The sequence below is a fragment of the Leopardus geoffroyi genome, chromosome C1 (genome assembly GCF_018350155.1).
Source record: "Leopardus geoffroyi isolate Oge1 chromosome C1, O.geoffroyi_Oge1_pat1.0, whole genome shotgun sequence".
Taxonomy (NCBI): Eukaryota; Metazoa; Chordata; class Mammalia; order Carnivora; family Felidae; genus Leopardus; species Leopardus geoffroyi.
In genome coordinates, this window is record NC_059328.1 from 31,187,127 (window position 1) to 31,208,349 (window position 21,223).

Below are 21,223 nucleotides of genomic sequence, written 5' to 3' on the forward strand. Positions count from 1 at the left end.
TATTACTTCTTTCATCTTTGAAAAAGAAATCTTTAGATTCCACTTCCCCATCCAACGACCACCCCATTCTTCTCCTGGCCTTTCAGCATAATTTCTTGAATGAATTGTGTGAATTTACTGTTCTAACATCGTTCTCCTCGAACACATTATAATATGGCATTCACCCCTGCCAGTCTATCACATCACTAAATCCAATGATGATTTCTCAGCTTTCATCTTATTCAATCTGACTTCTTAACTTTGTCTTTTAAACATTTTTTTAGGTTTATTTATTTATTTATTTTGAGAGAGAGCACAAGGAGGGAAGGGACAGAGAGAGAAGGGGAGAGAGAAAAATCCCTAGCAGGCTCCAAGCTGTCAGTGCAGAGCCTGACACAGGGCTCAGTCTCCTGAACCCATGAGATCCTGACCTGAGCCAAAGTCAAGAGTCGGCTGCTTAACTGACTGAGCCACCCAGGCACTTTCTAGGGTATTGCATTCTCCTGGTTTTCTATGCACCTAACTGATTAGTCAGTCTTTCTTAGTTCTAACCTGTTCTTCCTCCTCATCTCTCTGTTGAGTAAATGTTATAGTAGTCTAGGACTCTGTCTTTGTGTGTCCTCTCTTTTCTACCTACAAGCATGCCCTTGGTGACTTCTTTTAGATTCCTGTTTTTCAATACCAACTGTTGTCTGCATCTCAAATGTTTTATCTCCAGCCCAGTCCTCTCCTCTGAACTCTAGACTCACATATCCAGCTACCTAATCACTATCTCTACTGGTATGGCTAATAGCATCTCAAACTTCATATGTCCATAACTAAGCTCCTGATCTACCTGATATTCGGGCTTTGTTTTTATGCGCTTTCTTCCAAATGAAGTCAGTTGCTGTCCAGTCTCAGTGTTGCAGGTGAAGGGGGGAAGGTAGTGAATAACCAGCTACCATTTTTTTTTGAGTCCTTACTGTATGTTAAATGCTATGCTGAATGCTTTATATATATTTTGTCACATTTAATTCTTACAACTCTTAACTGTATTTTTATTGGTGAGGAAAATGAGGCTCAGATCAAGTAATATGGTCATGCTTACAAAGCTTAAAGTGGTTAAGGTGAGATGCAAACCTGAGTTTGGTATACTACTACTAGTATTAAAAATGCAGGATAATATATATCCTCCTAGGTGATAAATACCTAAGGGTTTATATGCCGAATGCTGTGTTAGGCATTGTGTTACAAAAATTAATTCAGAAACTTCTGAACTGACCTACTTGCTTTTTACTCTCACTCTCTACATTTTATTCTTACCAAAATTAACTAGAATAATATCTTTAAAACTTAAAGTGGGGTCATGTCACTTCCTGATCAACAGTTTTCCATCTTCTTCATAATGAATCCAGAAGGCTTTATTCTATGTGTCATGGCTCCTGGAGACTTCTCTAAACATCTCTGACAGTATCTTCTACCATGTAACGCTCATTGCTCCGTAGCAATTTGCTGTTGTTTGAACAAACCAAACACATTCCTGCCTTAGATCTTTGTGGTTGCCATTTCTTTTGCCTAGAATGCCCGTCCACAAGATACTTGGGATGGCTCATTCACTTAACAGCATTCACATCTCACTGCAATATTGCCTTGTCAGAGACCTTCTTCACTGTCCCATCTAAAATAGTGTCCTATCAGGGTGCCTGGGTGACTCAGTGGGTTAAGCATCTGGTTCTTGATTTCAGCTTAGGTCATGATCTCACCATCGTGAGATCGACCTCTGGGTTGTGCTCCATGCTGCTGTGGAGCCCACTTGGGATTCTTTCTCTCCCTCTGCTCCTCCCCTGCTTGTGTGCATGCACACTGTCTCGAGTAAATAAAAGAAAAGAAAATTTATACTATCCCCCTTCTCTGTCCTTTTTTTCTTAATACCTGTTATCGTTATTATAAATATATAGACATCCATCTAAAATGGCCTCTGTCACTCTCTGTCCCCTTACTTACCTGTTTCTTCTTTATGTTTATATTACTACTTCTGCTAGACATCATATTTGCTTCTTTTCTGTTTCCTCCCACTAGGTTGAAAACATTGTAAGGATGAAGACATTGGTTTATTCACCACTATATCTCTACATTCTGGAAGAATAGTTAGCAGCGTAATAGGCATTTATTCATAAGCGACTAACTATAAGCCCATATGCTAATTTTTTTATTTGCAGTGTTGGGAAGGGTAAGGAGATGGGAGACTGCTTATCTCTAATAACAGTTGTAGTATTTTGTGTTTGGGAAACCTAATCAGAGTTAAGTTGTAGTAATGGTTACATTCAGCACCTGATACATGCCAGAAAATTTCCAAGAAGCAAAAATGCTAGATCATGGACTTGACTCCTCTTCATTCTATAATAATAACAACTTTTCCTTTAATGTCTCAGCCTTTGTTTATTTAAAACTTTTGTTTGTAGCATTGTGTGAGGTACTGGCAAAAACAGAAGGGTGTGTATGGCTTACTTTGGTTGCCAGAAACAGATACAGGAAGATAAGTACTAAGCTGTATGATACTGCCCCTGAATTCAATAGAAGTGGGGAGAATCTTTGTTGACTGGCATATAAGGCTTTATAAAAATTGATCCTTGATTTGGACCTTGAAATAATGTTAGGGTTTGGATGGGTAGAAAGAATGGTTTGGGGATAGCTGACTTTGGTAGTGAAGGCGGAGAAATGAATGTGTATGTTGCTGAGGCCCACTAGGGAACACCTTGCCATGGCAGAGTGGGTGTTGAGGTCTTGTGAGAAATAAGACCTGTTGGGTGGGGAGAAGGGGGAGGCCTTGGAAACTCTAGTGAATTAAAACTGATTTGATGCAGTAGAAATTAGAAAGGTTTTGAAGGTGGGGATTGAAATGACAAACAGTATTTTAGGAAGCTTAGGAAGAAGATATATTAGGCTTAGAAGAGATTGGAGTTAGCAAGAGGACTTAATGTCAAGAGACTCGTGAGGCCTGGGAGACTGGAAGAATGACAGTGTTCCGCTAACTGATCAGAATGGCAAAGAAGAAAGATATGGACAACAAGGAGGGCTTGGGAGAATAATCAGCTTTGTTTTGTCCATGACTTTCCTGGTTTATTAATAACAAGACAACAAAACAGGATTTCTTCCTGGAGTTACATAATTAATTCCTTTCAACAAATTTGTTGAGTTTGTAAGGAATGAAGTTAGAGGAAATGTGACTTGATTCTCTACAACAGAGGTTGGCAAACTATGGCATGTGGGCCAGATCCACCCAACTACCTTTTTTTGTAAATAAAGTTTTACCGGAACACAGTCATGCCCATTTGCTTATTGTTTATGGCTGTGTTTACAATGGTAGAGTTGAGTAGCTGTAACAGACTACCTGGCCCACGAAGCTGAAAATATTTTTTACCTGGCACTTTATAAAAAATGTTTGCTAGTCCTTGCTCTACAAGAATCAGATTTTCCAGTGTATAGTAAACATTGACTATCATTTAGTCTACTCCTGCATGGTTTACCAGTGATGAAACTGAAGCCAAGATGATAATGTTTCCAAGGCCCTACCTGCATTAAGCTAATTAGAGAGTCCAAGCCCAGGCTAGAACACAGATCTCCTTGCTTTCTGGCCAGCCTTTTTTTCCACTGTACAACTTATTTCCAGTTGGTAAATACAACGAGCCATGTTATAATAGGAAACATCTTAGTGGTATATCATCTATTCATATTTATACATTTATGTATAGGTGTGATTTAAAACATTTTATAATGATTGAGATTAATTACTTAAATATATCAATGCAAAAACATTTAGCACACATCATAAACTTTTAAAAGGAACACTGGTACCATCATAATTAGTCTCACCCAGTTGTGCTTTCTTTTGCAACTGACAATAGAATTAAAGAGAATCTTTAAAATTTGCTTTGGAAAAGTATAATGAATCACTAGACGTTCATTAATCGGGTTTAAAATCAGCATGTGTTCTAAAGTAGCAGAGTTCTATACACATTTGCCATCTACTTCAACTGGGTTCAGAAGAGTCAAATTAACTTGAGCAACAGCTGGGAATAAGAGTATTTGTATGTTGGCTCCTGTGGGTATCACCATAATGGGTGTGTGTAATAGGAAACCTCTGCTGGGGAAGATTTAGCCAGACACATACAATTAAGATTACTTGAGGGGATCACCTTGAAAGCCAAAATTCACAACCCCAAACTCAGAACCTCAGTGGAATCCTCAAGTTTCAGTTTCATTTAGAATTGAATGATACGATATTACTATTAGTTCTGCACATGAAAGATTTTTAATGAAAGTTACAGACTTGGTCATGGCCTAGTGTCCCAAGTGGATGTTTCCTATATTTTTTTCATTACTGAAGGAGGAAATCTTTGCAAAGATCAAGTTTTCCACATATAATATGAAGGATAATGAGATTGTAAACATGAAGCCCTTCTATTATTACGAAGAGCCAAGGAATCTGTCAGTAGAACTCTTGGCACAGTTAAGGCAGGAGTCCATTTCTGTTTTAATCCCTGAATGAACTATTTCTTCAGTGTCTAATGTTAATAGACACAACAGGAGAGGCTTCTTTCTTTTCTTGATGTGGGAAGAAAAAGACAAACAGTACCTAATTTACTCACTAGTCTAGCACTGTTGGGAATTGACATAATCACTAGGTATAGATGATAAACAGCAAATACATTTAAGCAGGATCCATTGGGAATTCAGTTTGGGAGTAGAAGAAAAAGTAAACAGGAGCATAGAAATTTCAGGTGTAGCTTAAATAAGAATCAAGATTAAGATCGATCCTGAACAAGGAATAATAACAAAGTGTATAATTACATTTAAAATTGAAGTGTAAATAATTTTACTTTATTGTATGGGGAATGAAACGTACTCTCAAAAAATACATTAAAGGGATGCCTGGGTGGCTCAGTTGGTTAAACTTCTGACTCACTCTTGATCTCGGCTCAGGTCATGGTCTCACAATTTGTGAGACTGAGCCCCATGTTGAGCTGTGTGCTGACAGCATGGAGCCTGCTTGGGATTCTCTTTCCCTCTCTCTCTGTTCCTCCCCTGCTTGTGCTCATTCTCTTTCTCTCTCTCTTTCTTTTTCTCTCTCTCTCTCTTGCTTGCTCTCAAAATAAACTTAAATACATTAAAGGTAGAAAGGCTGTATGAAGATGTTGAGGGTTTGAGTATTTAAATATTTTCTCTCCTAATGCAGAGGTCTTTTAAATAGCTTTGAAGAGACATCTTCCCAGGGCAGTTTACATCTGGATCTTGCATCTAGTCTTGCTTTCGTGGGTTATGTGTGGGTATTTTGGTTGATGTAAGATTATACTAGTGAGTCATGGAGAGTTAGATGTATAATTTTCAAGAATTTAGTAGGACATTTCAGGCTTACATACACACAGCGATAGGGTTTAATTAGAAGCATCAATGACCATTACATGCAGGTAACCACTGGTGTTAACCTAGTGCTGGTCTGTGGTATTATTGCAGTTTAAAAGAAGTCTGATTTTTAGAAGCATGGCCTTTTTTCCATGTTGTGTCTCTGAACCTAACAGGGATGATTTTCCCAAAGGTAGACCCAGGTTTATGTGAAATGTAGACTTGCTAACTGTAACTCCTACCTTTTTCCTGTTGGAGGATACACGTGACAAGAGTCTTATTATCTGGATAACCTGAAATCCACTTTGATTCCCTTTTGAGAAAACATCAGCTTCAGTTTAAAGAGTCTGTTATGAGGAACAAATGATTTGCATTGTGCCTCAGAACTGATCAGGGGAAAAAAAAGGAAAAAGATCAGGAAAATACTAAATTCAAAACCAGTAACCTAGAGAAAGATAAATGATAAAATATTCCAGTAATGGCACTGGCCAGAATACTGGTTTACCTTGGTAGCCTAATAGTGAAAATAAGAAGGCAGATATGCTGCCTCTACTCCCCTTCTCTTATGCCAGTTGGCTACCTGTTAGACCATTGGTATTTAATTGCCAGATTATTATGAAAGTCTTCTAATTGCATTCTTGTCCCTACAGTTCACTTTCTACAATACCCAAGATAATCTTTTTTCTTTCCTTTTTAAAATAAAAGTATATATTTTGTTTATTTGTTTTTGAGAGAGAGCGCATACACATGTATGAGCGAGGAAGGGGCAGAGAGAGAGGGAGATGGGATCTGAAGCAGGCTCCTCACTGTCCTCACAGAGCCCCATGTGGGGCTCAAACTCACAAACTGAGATCATGATCTGAACCAAAGTCGGACACTTAACTGACTGAGCCACTCAAGCGCCCCTTGAGATAATTTTAGATTCACATATTATTGTAAGAAACAATATAGACATACTTTCCAGTCATTTAACATATATTCATTGGAGGACTCTGTTAGGCAGTGGGGATACAAGGATGAACAAGACACGAGGGAGAGGAACAGCAAACAGTATTCATACACTGTGAGACTGAGGGGAGAGTTCTGAGTTGGAAATGAGGCGTTCAAGTCATCAGCATTTGAAACCACAGGGTGAATAAGATTAACTATTTCAGAACCCTGGAAATTAACTAAAGGCTTACTACAATCCAAAGAGGTTTTATTCAAGGAAAACCGATGAATCTCCCTAAGAACAACTTGATGCCATTTTAACTTGTCCTACTTCCTGTCTCTTCCCCAGCTTCACAGTAACCTTGAAAACAAACAGCCTCAAAGCTACAGTAGTAGTAGCCTATGAAAACCAGCAGCCTAGCAACCAGCTGAGGAAGCAGAATGAGCTTTGGAACTCTGCAAAATCTCATACCTAGCATTGTCACTATTTGATCTTTGTGGCAACTTCTGAAAAGTTCCATCCTCAAGACTTGTCTTTATTTGACTCAGAGCTCACAATGACAAAAGCTGTGTACTCAGTATGTATTTGTCAGAAACAATCAGTGGTAATTGTTTAATGTGACAGTGGTCAGAGGAGGCATTACGAGTCAGGCTAACAAGAGACTGCCCAAAAAGATTAAAAAAGAAAAACTGGGATATGGGACGTCATACGGGACTTTGAAAACTTTTGATGTATTGCTAGGATTCTGGAAGGTAACAGGGCTCTGTGTCTGGTGAGGAATGACCTAAAATGGCCCTAATCTCGAGGCTCTGCACAGGTAGGAAATGAAAGGCAGGGCAGAGTTTTAAACTGCCTACTGAAATATTGAAAGTATGCCCCAATACACAAAGCTGCTTGGCAAAAGCAGAGACTTATTCAGGCATATAAATAAATGTCTTCAATACATGGAACATGTAGCTGACCATTAAGCGAACCAAGCAGAGGCTGTAGTGGCCACACATGACAAAGAATGTAGACTTTACAGAATTAATTCTAGGAAAGTCACTAAACCATCAGGCAAAAAGATCGATGGACTAGAATCCAGAATCTAGAAATAAGCCCTTCACACTTACAACCAGTTGATTATCTATGTGAATTCCAAGACAGTTCAATGGGGAAAAGAATAATCTTTTCAATGAACGGGTCTTTAACAACTGGATATCAGTTGCAAAAGAATGAAGCTTGATCCTTAATACCGTATGCAAAAAAATAACTCCAAATGGATTGTAGATATAAATATGTAAATATAATACAAATATATATTATAAATACATAATTTATATACAAATATATTATCTATAAAATATATTAGATATAATCCATATTAAAATATAAACATATAATATGTAAATATTATGCTATAATATATAAATGTTAAATATAAAGTATGACATCTTAAAATACAGGAATAATTATTTAAGGCTTTGGATTTGGCAGTTGTTTCATATTTGACACCAAAAGCACAAGTGACAAAAGAAAAATAAGACTTCATCCAACTTTGTGAAAGGACATCAAGGAACAGCAAAGTTAATCCACAGAATGAGAGAAAATATTTGCAAACCATATATCTTATAAAGGATTTGAATCTAGAATTAATGAAGAACTCTTACAAGTCACCAGTAAAAAGACAAATAATCTAATATTAAAAATGGTTAAAGGTTTTTTTGTTAAATTAATAGACTTTTTTAAAAAATTAATACATTTTTAAAAGCAGAAACAGTTTATAGAAAGTTTGAGTGGCAAGTACACAAAGCCCTTACCCCACATTTTACCTGTTAACATCTTGCCATGAGTGTGTTATATTTGTTAGAATTGTTGAACTAGTATATTATTAATTAAAATCTATAGTTTACATTAAGGCTCACTATCAGTGTTACACATTCTGTGAGTTGTGACAAACATATAATTGTGTGTATTTGTCATCACAGTAACATGCAGAATAGTTCCCCTCTTCTGAAAATGTCCTGTACTCTGCTTATTTATCCTTCCCTCTTTTCCCCAGGCCCCTGGCATCCACTGATCTTTTTACTGCCCCCACAGTTTTGCCTTTTCCAGAATGTCATATAGTTGGAATTATGTAGTATGTAGCCTTTTCAGATTGGCTTCTTTCACTGAGCAGTATGCATTTAAGGTTCACCATATCATTTTATGACTTCATGCTTCCTTCTTTCCTCTCTTTCCTCCCTCCTTTTCTTCCTTCCTTCCTTCACCAAACTCATATTCCTCTCTGCCTTTCTTTTTTCTTTTTCTTTTCTTTTCTTTTTTTTAAACAAACCAAAGTCCATGGTTAGGGTTCAGTCTTTGTGGTGTACATTCTGTTATCTGAAGTTCTTGGGAGTCTAGTCCTGCTGCTTATTATGTATACTGCATTTCTGGAATGGCTGGTTTAGTTGTACTTTTTATAGTTTGGGATTGTGAGCTCAGTTTTGATGGAAGTGGGTGGAAGCAAGGAGTGCTTTATTTCTGAGAATTCTAATAGGGCTTAGTTAGCATATGTCTCTATAAATCAGTTTCAGTTTTCCTTCTGCCAGGTGATTCAGAGATGTTACCAGCCAGAACCTTCTTTTTATTTTATATCATTTTTCTCAGTTTGGCATTATTAGACAACGGAGTAGTGTTAGGGCAAATTCCAAGTTTGAAGGACAGGTTATAAATTCTCAAGTATTTTTTTTTTTTTATCCCACCAGAACCCAGGTTGAGATTGCTATACAAGTTTTCCTGCTGTGTGCCTTATTTTGGTCCACCCGTTCTCTGAGTTTGTAGCTCTATTGGGGTTCCAATTGTATGCAGAAGTCTCACTGCCAACTTCCTGTCTCCAGGTCCAAGCTTTATCATCTATCCATGAGTTGTAAAACACAAGCCTCTTAGTGAGATTAGCAGTGATCCAGCAAGTTAGGGCGGTTGACCAGTCACACTTGAACACTTTTTTCCCCCTTTATGATTTCTTTTACTTCTTTAATGTTCGGCTGTATGTTCTATAAAAGGCATTTCTGTTTTACCCAGGATTTCTAAGTGCTTTGCCACAGGAGAATTTTCAGGCATTACTCTTGTTCAGGACTGGCAGGAAGGTATGCAATCATTATATATTAAATTCACAGGGTAAGGTGGTATGTTTCATCTTTGCCACCAGAATTTCCAGCATTAGCCACTTTTAGCCTTATGCTGTAAGTTGTGATACTTTGTAAATACACATAGCATTGATAGTGCTTATGCATGATTTATAATTTTGTATTATTAAGTGTATCAGACTTTGTTATGAAGTAGATTTTAGTAAGGAAAGATCTGGAGGAACTAGTTAGGATTTTGAAGAGTTTGAAGGTGAGAACATGGTATGGAATGAATGTTCCTGACTAATCTTTCAGGTCCTTTTAAGTTCCTAGCTGGTTCTGCTCACTGTCCTTCCATTCCAGTTCAATAAATGTTTATTGACAGCCCTTAGAAACAAAACGATCAACGTGTCCTCCAGTCTCCTGCTATCATTAGCCTATATCCTTTATGGAAATTGGCAAAAAGGACCATGTTCCACTATGTCCTCCTTCATACGATTGCTTCCAAAGGTCTCCCTTCTGTGAGGAAGAGCCTCATGCCAAAACTTAGGGCTTGGCAAGCTGACTGAATTTCAGCCTCCATTAATATACTTGGCTGGTTACCTCTGTGTAGTATGAAACTGTACCCTGATATCCCCCCAAGAGCTATTTTCTTTGAAGCCTTCTTTGCTTACTCTAGTCTGCATTATTCTTATCTCCAGTCGGTCCCATTTATTTATTCTGTGGCCACTATGTTATTTATCTTGTGGTTCTCTTTTATTCCAACAAATATTTATTGATGTTCCCCCAAGTTCCTGGTACCATTGTAGGCACTGAAGATACAGTGGTGAATAGAAACAAAGTTTTGCCCAAATGGAACTTATATTCTCATAGGCAAGATGGATAGTAAACAAAAAAAGTATTGGGGCACTTGGCTGGCTCAGTCCGTAGAGCATCTGACTCTTGATCTTGGGGTTGTGAGTTTAAGCCCCACATTGGGTGTAGAGATGTTTAAACAAATTAAGGGGAAAAAAACTTTAAAACAATTTTTAAAAAAGAACTAAATAATTATTTCAGTACCTATCCAGGAATTTCCTAGACACTCACTGAAATTCTCAGAAGCTTGTCAGTGACCTCATTTTAATTTACTGTAGCTGAAAAGTATTTTGTGGCATATATTTGGTTTTTAATGTGGTCTTAAGCTATTCTATTAGAAAAGGTTGGGGACCATACTGTGTCTTATTAGTGAAGTGTTAAAAAATATGTCATTTTAATTTACCTGGATTTTTCTATTTTTAAAAATTTTTATTTAGTTTTGTTACTTTATCATAACTCTTTTTCCTCTGTATTCAAGAAAATACAGGTATTTGGGGCAAAATACTGATATCCTCTTCAATTAAAAATATTATCTGAGTGCTTGCTTATTTGTCACGTAAAGATCCTAAAGCAGGCACTAAGTAGGTTAAAAGCATGAGATAAGATACCAGCTTTCAAAGGACTTAGAATCAGGCAGAGTAGGTAACAGACTGAAGGAACTCTGGCTTCAGTTTCTTCACTTGGAAGAATGATGAGATTTTTTTTCATTACTTAAATGAGAGTGTAAAAAAAAAAAGTCTAGATGGATGCCCCTGTGTTATTAGCATAGATGAGTATGTGTGAGGCAAATGAGTTCTTGAATTGGAAGGTTGTACAGAAACCCCACTATAAACTAGTCCTATTTTGTCAGTAGAAACCTTGATGGAAGTAAAACAATGAAGGTAATGGATAATAAAAAAAATATATGTAAGTTACCATTCTTATTAGGTGTTACGGACCTCTTAGAAACTTCTTTATCAGGCATATATTCTAAAATGTCAGGTAAACAACAATATTAAGCATGAGCTAAAAGCATGCTAGTACTTAAAATTTACTAGGAAATGGGTAACATTTGGAGAAAGTTGAAGTTAAGTTTGAGAAGTTGGTAGAGGTTAGATTGGTACAGGAGCAGGCAAGGTTACCAGCAATCTTTGTGGTAGTCTCAGAAAAGGCACTAAGATACTGGAAGAGCAGAAGGCGTCTACTCTTAGGAAACCACTAGAGTTGATACTCCAACACTATTGCTAAATTACCATTAGCTGAATAGAAATAATTTATTTCTGTTTCTCCAGTTCCTTGTTCATTCTTACCTGTTGGCCCTTGCGATGTGTTTTTCTTCCTCTTTGGAACAGTTTTCTTATTTCACTCTACCCTTTCCCATGGCTTATCTCTACTCATTCTTTAATTCTCATTTTAAATGTGACTTCATCCAGGAAGTTGTTTTTGATCCCCCAAATTTGGGTTAGATCTCTTTTTATCAAAGGTAGGAAAAATACTCTGTACATCCCCATTGTAACAGTTAATATACACTGTAATTCTTAGCAGTCGCTGCTGCCTCATTTGTTTGTTATCTGTGGCTGGACTGTGACTTCCGTGAAGGCAAAAATCAGGTTGGCTTGTATCCCCAGTACTTAGCACAGCACAGGTACCTAGTAATACACAGCACTGCTTTGAAAGACATGTGCATTTTAATTTTAAAATTAATTAAATTTTAATTTTAATTTAATGTTGTTTTCCTGTGGCATTTTGTGAACAGAGGATTTTGGATATCATATAAGACTGTCTTCAGAAATTCATAGTCTAGTTAGAAAGCCAAAGTTCAAAGCACATGTAAAAAAAAGTAAAATAATAAAAGGTAAAGGCCACTGTGAGTCACTAGTTCAGAAGTTGGCCCAAAATGGAATAAAAAATAGCCCAATTAAAAATGTTGATAAGATGCTGTGAATTCAGAGTAAGGCAAGAGATCGTTGGATGCTAGAGTAGTCTATGAAGGAAGTTTCAGCTGAATGTTGAAGGATGGGGAGGATCGGTTCAGCAGGCAGGAGGAGGAGGGCTGTTTGTTTAGGCTTATACACTAACTGGTAGTGTTCATCTTTGTAATAAATCATTTTTGTAATAAATGTTTCGTGTTTGTAATAAATAGAAATAATAGAACTATGTATACCTTCTAAACAACTAGTCTGGATTTTTCATATCATTTCCCCCTCCCCCGTCATTTTAGGTTAATGATTTTTGACTTGAAATCTACATTTCTAATTTATTTCAGTTTTGTCCCTTTTTCTTAATACTTTGGTTCCAAGGTGAAAGCTCATATCTCTCTGAAGTATACCCTTTTAAAATGAGCTTCCCTGTAGGAATAAAATGACGTGAGATTAGTTTTTCATTTTATTTACTGTTACTTTTTATTATTAGCCACAGTTGACTAGAGACAAGAAACAGTCTCTTCTCAGGCTCATCTTTTACTTGTGAAGTAGAAATAATATTGCCTGCATTGCTAATCTTACAGATTTATCATGCTGATAAAGTGAGATGATATCTCATTCAAGGTATTTGAAAAGGATAAAAAATGTTCTAGAAATGCAAATTGTATATTATTTCCATTCTAATTTATATGTCTGGCTTAGAGAGTTTCTCATGCTATTTCTCAGCTTGGAAATGTTATATATTGCTGTTACATTGCAAAATCAAATTTTAGAATTCTGGGTTTTTGATAGGAGCTTTAACATGGCGTGGATAGTAGGTGGTTGCCCTGGAATAAATAGCTGTTTTCATTTGCTGAGGAATTTTCATTTCAGTCCTTCGGTCACTTCAGTTCTGAATACCCTGTGGTGGGCCTTTTGTCTCTGGATGACCCTTCTAATTCATCAGCTATGGATGAGGACATGGTTGTTGAGGGCATCATTAAAATTCCATCCTCATTAAGTCTGATACGGTCTTTTTTTTTTTTTTTAACCTGAAAACGGAATTTAAATTATGTTCTAGGCTTTACCAACGTAATTTTGCCTCCCAGTGCTCTTTAGATATAAATTTAAATCAGGTGTGATCTTGCAACTGAGCGTGATCTTTTGAAATGCTTTCTACTATTCTTAAGGTTGATTTTCTTTTTTCTTTTTCTTATTTTTAAAATTTATATATTTCATGAAAAATTCTTAAAAGCTCTTCTGATGTGCTCCCTATTTGTCAATCCCTGTTAGAATATATATTTTTTAAACCTTAACTGTAACTTTAATAGGCACACATACCACATTTTTAATTGATGCATAATTGACATTGTATTATTTTAGGTATACAACATAATATTCAATATTTATATAGGTTGTGAAATGATATCCAGATAAGTCTAGTTGATGTCTGTCACTATACAGTCACAAAAGTTTTTTTTCTTATGAGAACATTTAAGATCTATTCTAATAACTTTCCAATATGCAATACAGTATTAATTATAGTCACCATGATGTACTAAAACATATTAAATTCTTTTTTTTTTTTTAATTTAAAAAAAAATTTTTTTTCAACGTTTATTTATTTTTGGGACAGAGAGAGACAGAGCATGAACGGGGGAGGGTCAGAGAGAGAGGGAGACACAGAATCGGAAGCAGGCTCCAGGCTCTGAGCCATCAGCCCAGAGCCTGACGCGGGGCTCGAACTCACGGACCGCGAGATCGTGACCTGGCTGAAGTCGGACGCTTAACCGACTGCGCCACCCAGGCGCCCCTAAAACATATTAAATTCTTAAAATAACTCCATGAGGGAGGTTCTGTTATTTCCATTTTACACATGAGGAAACAGACACTAAGTCACTGAGAAGTTACATGACTTACCCAGAGTCACACAGCTAGTAGCTATAGAGCTGGGAAAAGAATATACACAACTTGGTTTTAGAATAATTGCTTTTGGGGCACCTGGGTGGCTCAGTGGGTTAAGCATCCGACTCTTGGTTTGGCTCAGGTCATGATCTCACAGTTCTTGAGTTTGTCAAGCCCTGCGTCAGGCTCTCTGCTGACACTGCAGAGCCTGCTTGGAATTCTCTCTCCTTCTCTCTCTGCCCCTCCCCTGCTCGCTCTCTCTCTCTCTCTCTCTCTCCCCCCCACACACACACACACTAAATAAACTTAATAAAAATATCTAAAAGGAAAAAAAAGAATAATTGCTTTTAACCACTATATCATACTGCTTATTGTGTCATCGCATTGTCTTTAAAAGACTAGAAAACAGACTTGTATGAGGTTCACTTTGTAAATGTGAACATTTTACCCTCATTAAACTTGATTTGTTTATCCCACTCATCACCTGTTTACTGTTTTTTTTTAACGTGTTCCAGACAATGCTATGTGCTGAGTTTTGAACAAGATATACAAAGTCCCTGACCTCATTAATTTTACATTCTAGCAGGGAAGACAGATACTAAGTTCTTTGCCTAATGATTGAATTGTAGTTGTGATAGATGTTACAAAGGAGGAATTAAGAGTAGAGTTTTTGTATGTGGGGTGTTTTTTAATTGAAGTACAGTTGACTTTTGGAGGAGTTGTTTTTTGTTTTCAATGGATGAGAATCGAGTTTTTGTTGGAGATTCTGACCTAGTCTTAGAAGTGAAAGGATTGTATGAGAAAATAGCATGTGAGCTAAGCTTTGAAAAAAGTCTTTCTGTGCCTACTTGAGGGTATGACTAAAATTAGATGTTTCGACCACCTGTTGGAACTGAATAGCACTTTGGAAAAGATGAACTAAACTCTTCTGTACCTCATTCACCCTGATATTCACTTCATTTATCCTGAAATTTATCACTGTTTTGTACATTTGGTGTCTGGTATAATTCACATTTATAAGGCTGACATATGACAAAGAGATTAATCATATTCTTTGTTAAGACAGGGAAGTGATAGAGTTGAGAAAGGATCTCTTTAGAGGTCTTAATCTCCTGTTTCATTAGTATGTAAAAAGAGCCCCAGAAAATTCTGATTTGCCCAGAGGTGGTTTTAAGATTTCTATAATTAGTGTCAATGAGGGGCACCTGGCTGGCTCATTTGGTACTGCATGTGACTCTTGACCTTGGGGTTGAGGGTTTGAGCCTCACATTCGGTGTAGAGATTGCTTTAAAAAAATTGAATCCTTAAAAAAAAATAGTGTTAATGAAAAAGATGTATTTCTGAGTGTTTTAGCTGTTTGAACGCACTTATATCAAGTATTATTTTTTCTCCTTAACTCTGAGAAAGTGATACAAGTTTCTCAACTGGCCTCGTTTAGCCCTACTGGCTGTGAGGATAAGCCTTGTGTTTTTTCTATCTGTAACTAGAGTGACTTGAATAAAACTGTAAAGGAAATAAAGAAAAAAACAAAAAAATTATACTTCAAGTGAAAATAATCTGAAGTTATTATGCATAATTTGACTTATTTATATGGTAGCAAAGTTCATGAATCATTGAACTGTACAAAAATGCTTTTGTCTGTGTTGGGACTGCAGTGGAACTTCAGTCTATTCACTTCTCTTTAATATTTTCTAATATGATATAGTCCAGGAGATTTAGTCATAAGTTAACAGAAGAAAATTGTGTCCCTCTAATTGCCTCATCAATTGTCAAAGATAGAAAACCTTAAAAGAGGCTTCTTGTTACATAACAAAATATGCAGGAAAGTCACCATTTTTATTTTGACTCCATCTTCTCATTTTTGATAGATTGCAAAGGTCGACTGTAAGGAAATACTAGACATCATATGTAATCTGGAATCCGAGGGTCAGGATAACACGGCATTTGTTCTTTGTACGACTTACCTCACTCAGCAGCTCCAAACTGCAAGTGTATATTGTTCTTGGTAAGTATATTTACTTTTTTTCACTTTATTTGTTTAGTACATAGTATGGCATTTAGAGTTTATGTAAAACATTGGCTTCTTTCAAATTTAAAGCCTAAGCAAATTAATTGATGACATGTGAATTACATCTTGCTTAGAAGCTAAACCATTTAATAAAAAATGTTACTGGTTTAATCTTTTCCAGAAGAGTCCAGAAATAAAGAGAGGGTAAAGAATTTGAGCTCCTCTTGATCATCTTATATAGAGGGTTGTCTGTTAACTTTAATATAGGTCTTCTTTGGAAATAAAATTATGGCAACATGAGACAAATTGGTGTTAGGTCATTTTCCTTTACACTTACTATATCTTTTGGTAGTCATTTTCCCCTCTTATTTGGAAACCCATTAATTATCTAGGTTTCTAGGTCAGTCTTGCACTAGAGAAGGAAATCCATTTGAATAGGTAATCTCTTTTGAAACTTTGGTACTATATAGCAGAATTATATTAATTTGGTTTTAATTCAGTTTATATCTCGTTTGCCTACAGAGTACTTAGTTGCTAAAAAGAAAACAGTAAGTGTAACCTACGGTTCTTTCATTCCAACTGTGCAGAATCTGTTTAGGCCAAAAGGGCAGACTTGATACACAGGAGAGTTCTAGAATGTAAGACTGCCAGTAAGTATCAGATTAGTGATATGGATAATGCCATAGGATATTAGTGGAAGGTGCTCACTGTTTAAGAAAGGTGTCAAGGGAGAGGTGATATCAGAGCTTTAATTCAAAGAATGGATTGGATTTGCATGATCTTGATTAGAGGAACATGGAGAGATTTAGAACCTAAGGATGGCTTGAAGTTGGAAATGAACATTTTGATTGTAGGAAAGCCCAGTAAAGCCCTTCGAGTGCTTTAGCCTTCATTGATCTCCTTTTGGAGCATCTGTGTGTATTTGTAGTTTTATTTATTTATTTATTTATTTATTTATTTATTTATTTATTTATTTTTTCAACGTTTATTTATTTTTGGGACAGAGAGAGACACAGCATGAACGGGGGAGGGGCAGAGAGAGAGGGAGACACAGAATCGGAAACAGGCTCCAGGCTCTGAGCCATCAGCCCAGAGCCCGACGCGGGGCTCGAACTCACGGACCACGAGATCGTGACCTGGCTGAAGTCGGACGCCTAACCGACTGCGCCACCCAGGCGCCCCTGTAGTTTTATTATTAACATTGTATGCTACTATATTTCTTCCTGTTTACTATTTTATGTAGAAATATTATTTGTGTGCTATAAATTATCTCATAATAATCCTCATAATTATCATTGTGCAGATGAGGCAGTGGATGACCAGAGGAATCAGAGAAGTCTTGTGATTGCCCAGGGTCTTAAGGCTAAAGTGATAGAGCTGAGATTCACATCCAGGGTTTTTGACTCCTAATCAGTGCTTTTCTTCTCCTGTGGTGGTTTTCTTGGTGCAGGGCCAGAATGCAGATTGCAGTCTTCTACCACTGAGTCCACTATGCCAGAGTTATATCTCCTGTGAGAAGGGAGATAGTGGAACAGGGAGTTAAATATATTTTGTAATAATCATATGGCATTTTGTTAGGAAACCAAAAAAGCAGTGCTAAAAATGAAAAGAATTAAGTAGCAGTGAGGGTTTTGATCATTAAATTAAGTAGAAGAGGTTTTTTCCCCCCCATGCATTAGAGATTAGAGATTTTAGCCTCAGTAAAACAGATGTATTTACTTGAGGAACAAACCCCAATTTATCTTGTTACAGTTAATTTCTTTGCCTACAATGAAAAAATATCTGCTAGTGATAGCTAGATTTTCAGGGCAAAGAAATACACTAAATTACATATGAGATGTGTTATACATTACAGAGGGTTATGGGGGTTTTTTTGGATTTTTTTTTAAGTTTTAGATGTACAGTATAATGATGCAACAATTCTATACATTATTCAGTGTTCATCACAATAAGTGTACTCTTAATCCCCTTCACCGATTTCATCCATCTCTCCTCTGGTGACAACCAGTTTGTCCTCTATATAATGAGTATATTTTCATTTGTCTCTTTTTTCTTTGTTCATTTATTTTGTTTCTTAAATTCTGCATATGTTTTAAATCATATGGTATTTGGGGCGCCTGGGTGGCTCAGTCGGTTGAGCATCCGACTTCAGCTCGGGTCATGATCTCACAGTCTGTGAGTTCGAGCCCCATGTCGGGCTCTGTGCTGACAGCTCGGAGCCCGGAGCCCGCTTCAGATTCTGTGTCTCCCTCTCTCTCTGACCCTCCCCCATTCATGCTCTGTCTCTCTCTGTCTCAAAAATAAATAAACGTTAAAAAAATAAAAAAATAAAAAAATAAATCATATGGTATTTGTCTTTCTCTGACTATTTCACTTAGCATTGTACCCTCTAGATGCATCCATGTCATTGCAAATAGCAAGATCTTTTTTATGGCAGAGTAAATTCCATTGTATATATATACCACATCATCTTTAACCATTCATCTGTTGATAGACACTTGGGCTGCCTCTGTATCTTGGCTATTGTAAATAATGCTACAGTAAATGTAGGGGTGCATATATCTTTTCGAATTAGTGTTTTTATGTTTTTTGGGTAAATACCCAGTGGTGGAACTACTGGATCATATGGTAATTCTATTTTTAATTTTTTTTTTAACGTTTATTTATTTTTTTTATTATTTTTTTAACTTTTTTTTTTAACGTTTATTTATTTTTTTTGAGATAGAGCATGAACGGGGGAGGGTCAGAGAGAGGGAGACACAGAATCTGAAGCAGGCTCCAGGCTCTGAGCTGTCAGCACAGAGCCTGACGCGGGGCTCGAACTCACGGACCATGTGAGCTGAAGTCGGCCGCTTAACCGACTGAGCCACCCAGGCGCTCCAACGTTTATTTATTTTTGAGACAGAGAGAGACAGAGCATGAACGGGGGAGGGTCAGAGAGAGGGGGAGACACAGAATTGGAAACAGGCTCCAGGCTCTGAGCTGTCAGCACAGAGCCCGATGCGGGGCCCGAACTCATGGATCGCGAGATCACGACCTGAGCCGAAGTCGGCCGCCCAACCAACTGAGCCACCCAGGCGCCCCTCTATTTTTAATTTTTTGAGGAACCTCCATACTGTTGTCCACAGTGGTTGCACCAGCCTGCATTCCCACCAGTGGTGCATGAGGATTCCTTTTTCTCTAAATCCTGGCCAATACTTTTTATTTCTTGTGTTTTTTATTTTGGCCATTCTGACAGGTGTGCCGTGATATCTTATTGTGGTTTTGATTTGCATTTCCCTGGTGATTAGTGATGTTGAACATCTTTTCATGTGTTTGTTTGGTATTTGTGTGTCATCTTTGGAAAAATGCCTGTGTCCTCTGCCTGTTTTTAAAAAAATTTTTTTTTTTTTTTCAACGTTTATTTATTTTTGGGACAGAGAGAGACAGAGCATGAACGGGGGAGGGGCAGAGAGAGAGGGAGACACAGAATCGGAAACAGGCTCCAGGCTCTGAGCCATCAGCCCAGAGCCCGATGCGGGGCTCGAACTCACAGACAGCGAGATCGTGACCTGGCTGAAGTCGGACGCTTAACCGACTGCGCCACCCAGGCGCCCCTCTGCCTGTTTTTAAATTGGATTATTTGCTTTTGGGTGTGTTCCATTGTGTAATTTCTTTGTATATTTTTGGATATTAACCCCTTTTCAGATATATCATTTACCAATATCTTCTTTCATTCAGTAGTTTGTCTTTTTGTTTTGTTGATGGTTTCCTTTGCTGTGTGAAAGCTTTGTATTTTGGTGTAGTCTCAGTAGTTTAATTTTGCTTTTATTTCCCTTGCCAAAAGAGACCTATCTAGAAAAATGTTTCCATGGCTGATATTGAAGAGATTACTGCCTGTGTTTACTTCTAGGAATTTTATGGCTTCAGGTCTCACATTTAGGTCTTTCTCAATTTTGAATTTATTTTTGTGTATGATCTAAGAAAGTGGTCTAATTTCATTCTTTTGCATGTAGCTGCCTTGTTTTCCCAACAGCATTTGTTGAAGAGCTTGTCTTTTTCCTGTTGTATAGTCTTGTATATTCCTTTGTCATATAATGACCATAAAAGTGGGTTTATTTCCAGCTTCTTTATTCTGTTCCATTGATCTGTGTGTCGGTTTTTGTGCCAGTACCATACTGTTTTGATTACTGTAGTTTTGTAGCATATCTTGAAATCTGGGGTTGTGATACCTCCAGCTTTGTTCTTCTTTGTCAAGATTGCTATTTTGAGGTCTTTTTTTTTTTTTTTTAATGTTTGTTTGTTTATTAGAGTGAGAGAGCAGGTGAACACAAGCAGGGGAGGGGCAGAGAGAGAGGGAGACACAGAATCCAAAGCAGGCTCCAGAGCCCTGTGTGGGGCTCAAACTCCGGAACCTTGAGATCATGACCTGAGCTGAAGTCAGATGCTTAGCCGACTGAGCCACCCAGGCGTCCGTGGCTATTTGAGGTCTTTTTTCATTCCATGTAAATTTTAGGATTATTGTTCTAGTTCTGTGAAAAGCTGTTGGTATTTTAATAGGGATTGCATTGAATGTGTAGATTGCTTTGGGTAGTGTGGACAATTTAATAATAATTGGTTTTCCCAATCCATGAGCATGGAATCTTTCCATTGTGTCATCTTCAGTTTCTTTTACCCGTGTTTTACAGCTTTCAGAGTACAAGTCTTTCACTTCCTTGTTTAGTTTATTCCTAGGAATTTTATTCCTTTTGGTGTAATTGTAAATGGGACTATTTTCTTAATTTTTCTTTTGCTACTTTATTAGTATATAGAAATGCAACAGGGGGTGCCTGGCTCAGTCAGTTAAGCTTCGGATTCTTTTTTTTTTTTTTTTTTTTTTTATTATATGAAATTTATTGTCAAATTGGTTTCCATACAACACCCAGTGCTCATCCCAAAAGGTGCCCTCCTCAATACCCATCACCCACCCTCTCCTCCCTCCCACCCCCCATCAACCCTCAGTTTGTTCTCAGTTTTTAACAGTCTCTTCTGATTTGGCTCTCTCCCACGCTAACCTCTTTTTTTTTTTTTTTTTTTTCTTTTTTCCTCCCCCTCCCCCATGGGTTCCTGTTAAGTTTCTCAGGATCCACATAAGAGTGAAACCATATGGTATCTGTCTTTCCCTGTATGGCTTATTTCACTTAGCATCACACTCTCCAGTTCCATCCACGTTGCTACA

General features: G+C 37.3%; 1 protein-coding gene across 1 annotated transcript in view; it reads left to right on the forward strand.

The window, feature by feature from the left end:
• The window catches only part of RLF (RLF zinc finger), an 87,059-nt gene that overhangs the window by 45,151 nt on the left and 20,685 nt on the right, over positions 1-21,223 (forward strand). Inside the window, exon 6 of the mRNA XM_045482320.1 lies at positions 15,887-16,023. Within this exon, the coding sequence (XP_045338276.1) occupies positions 15,887-16,023 (137 nt within the window). The remainder of the gene's footprint in view (positions 1-15,886; positions 16,024-21,223) is intronic.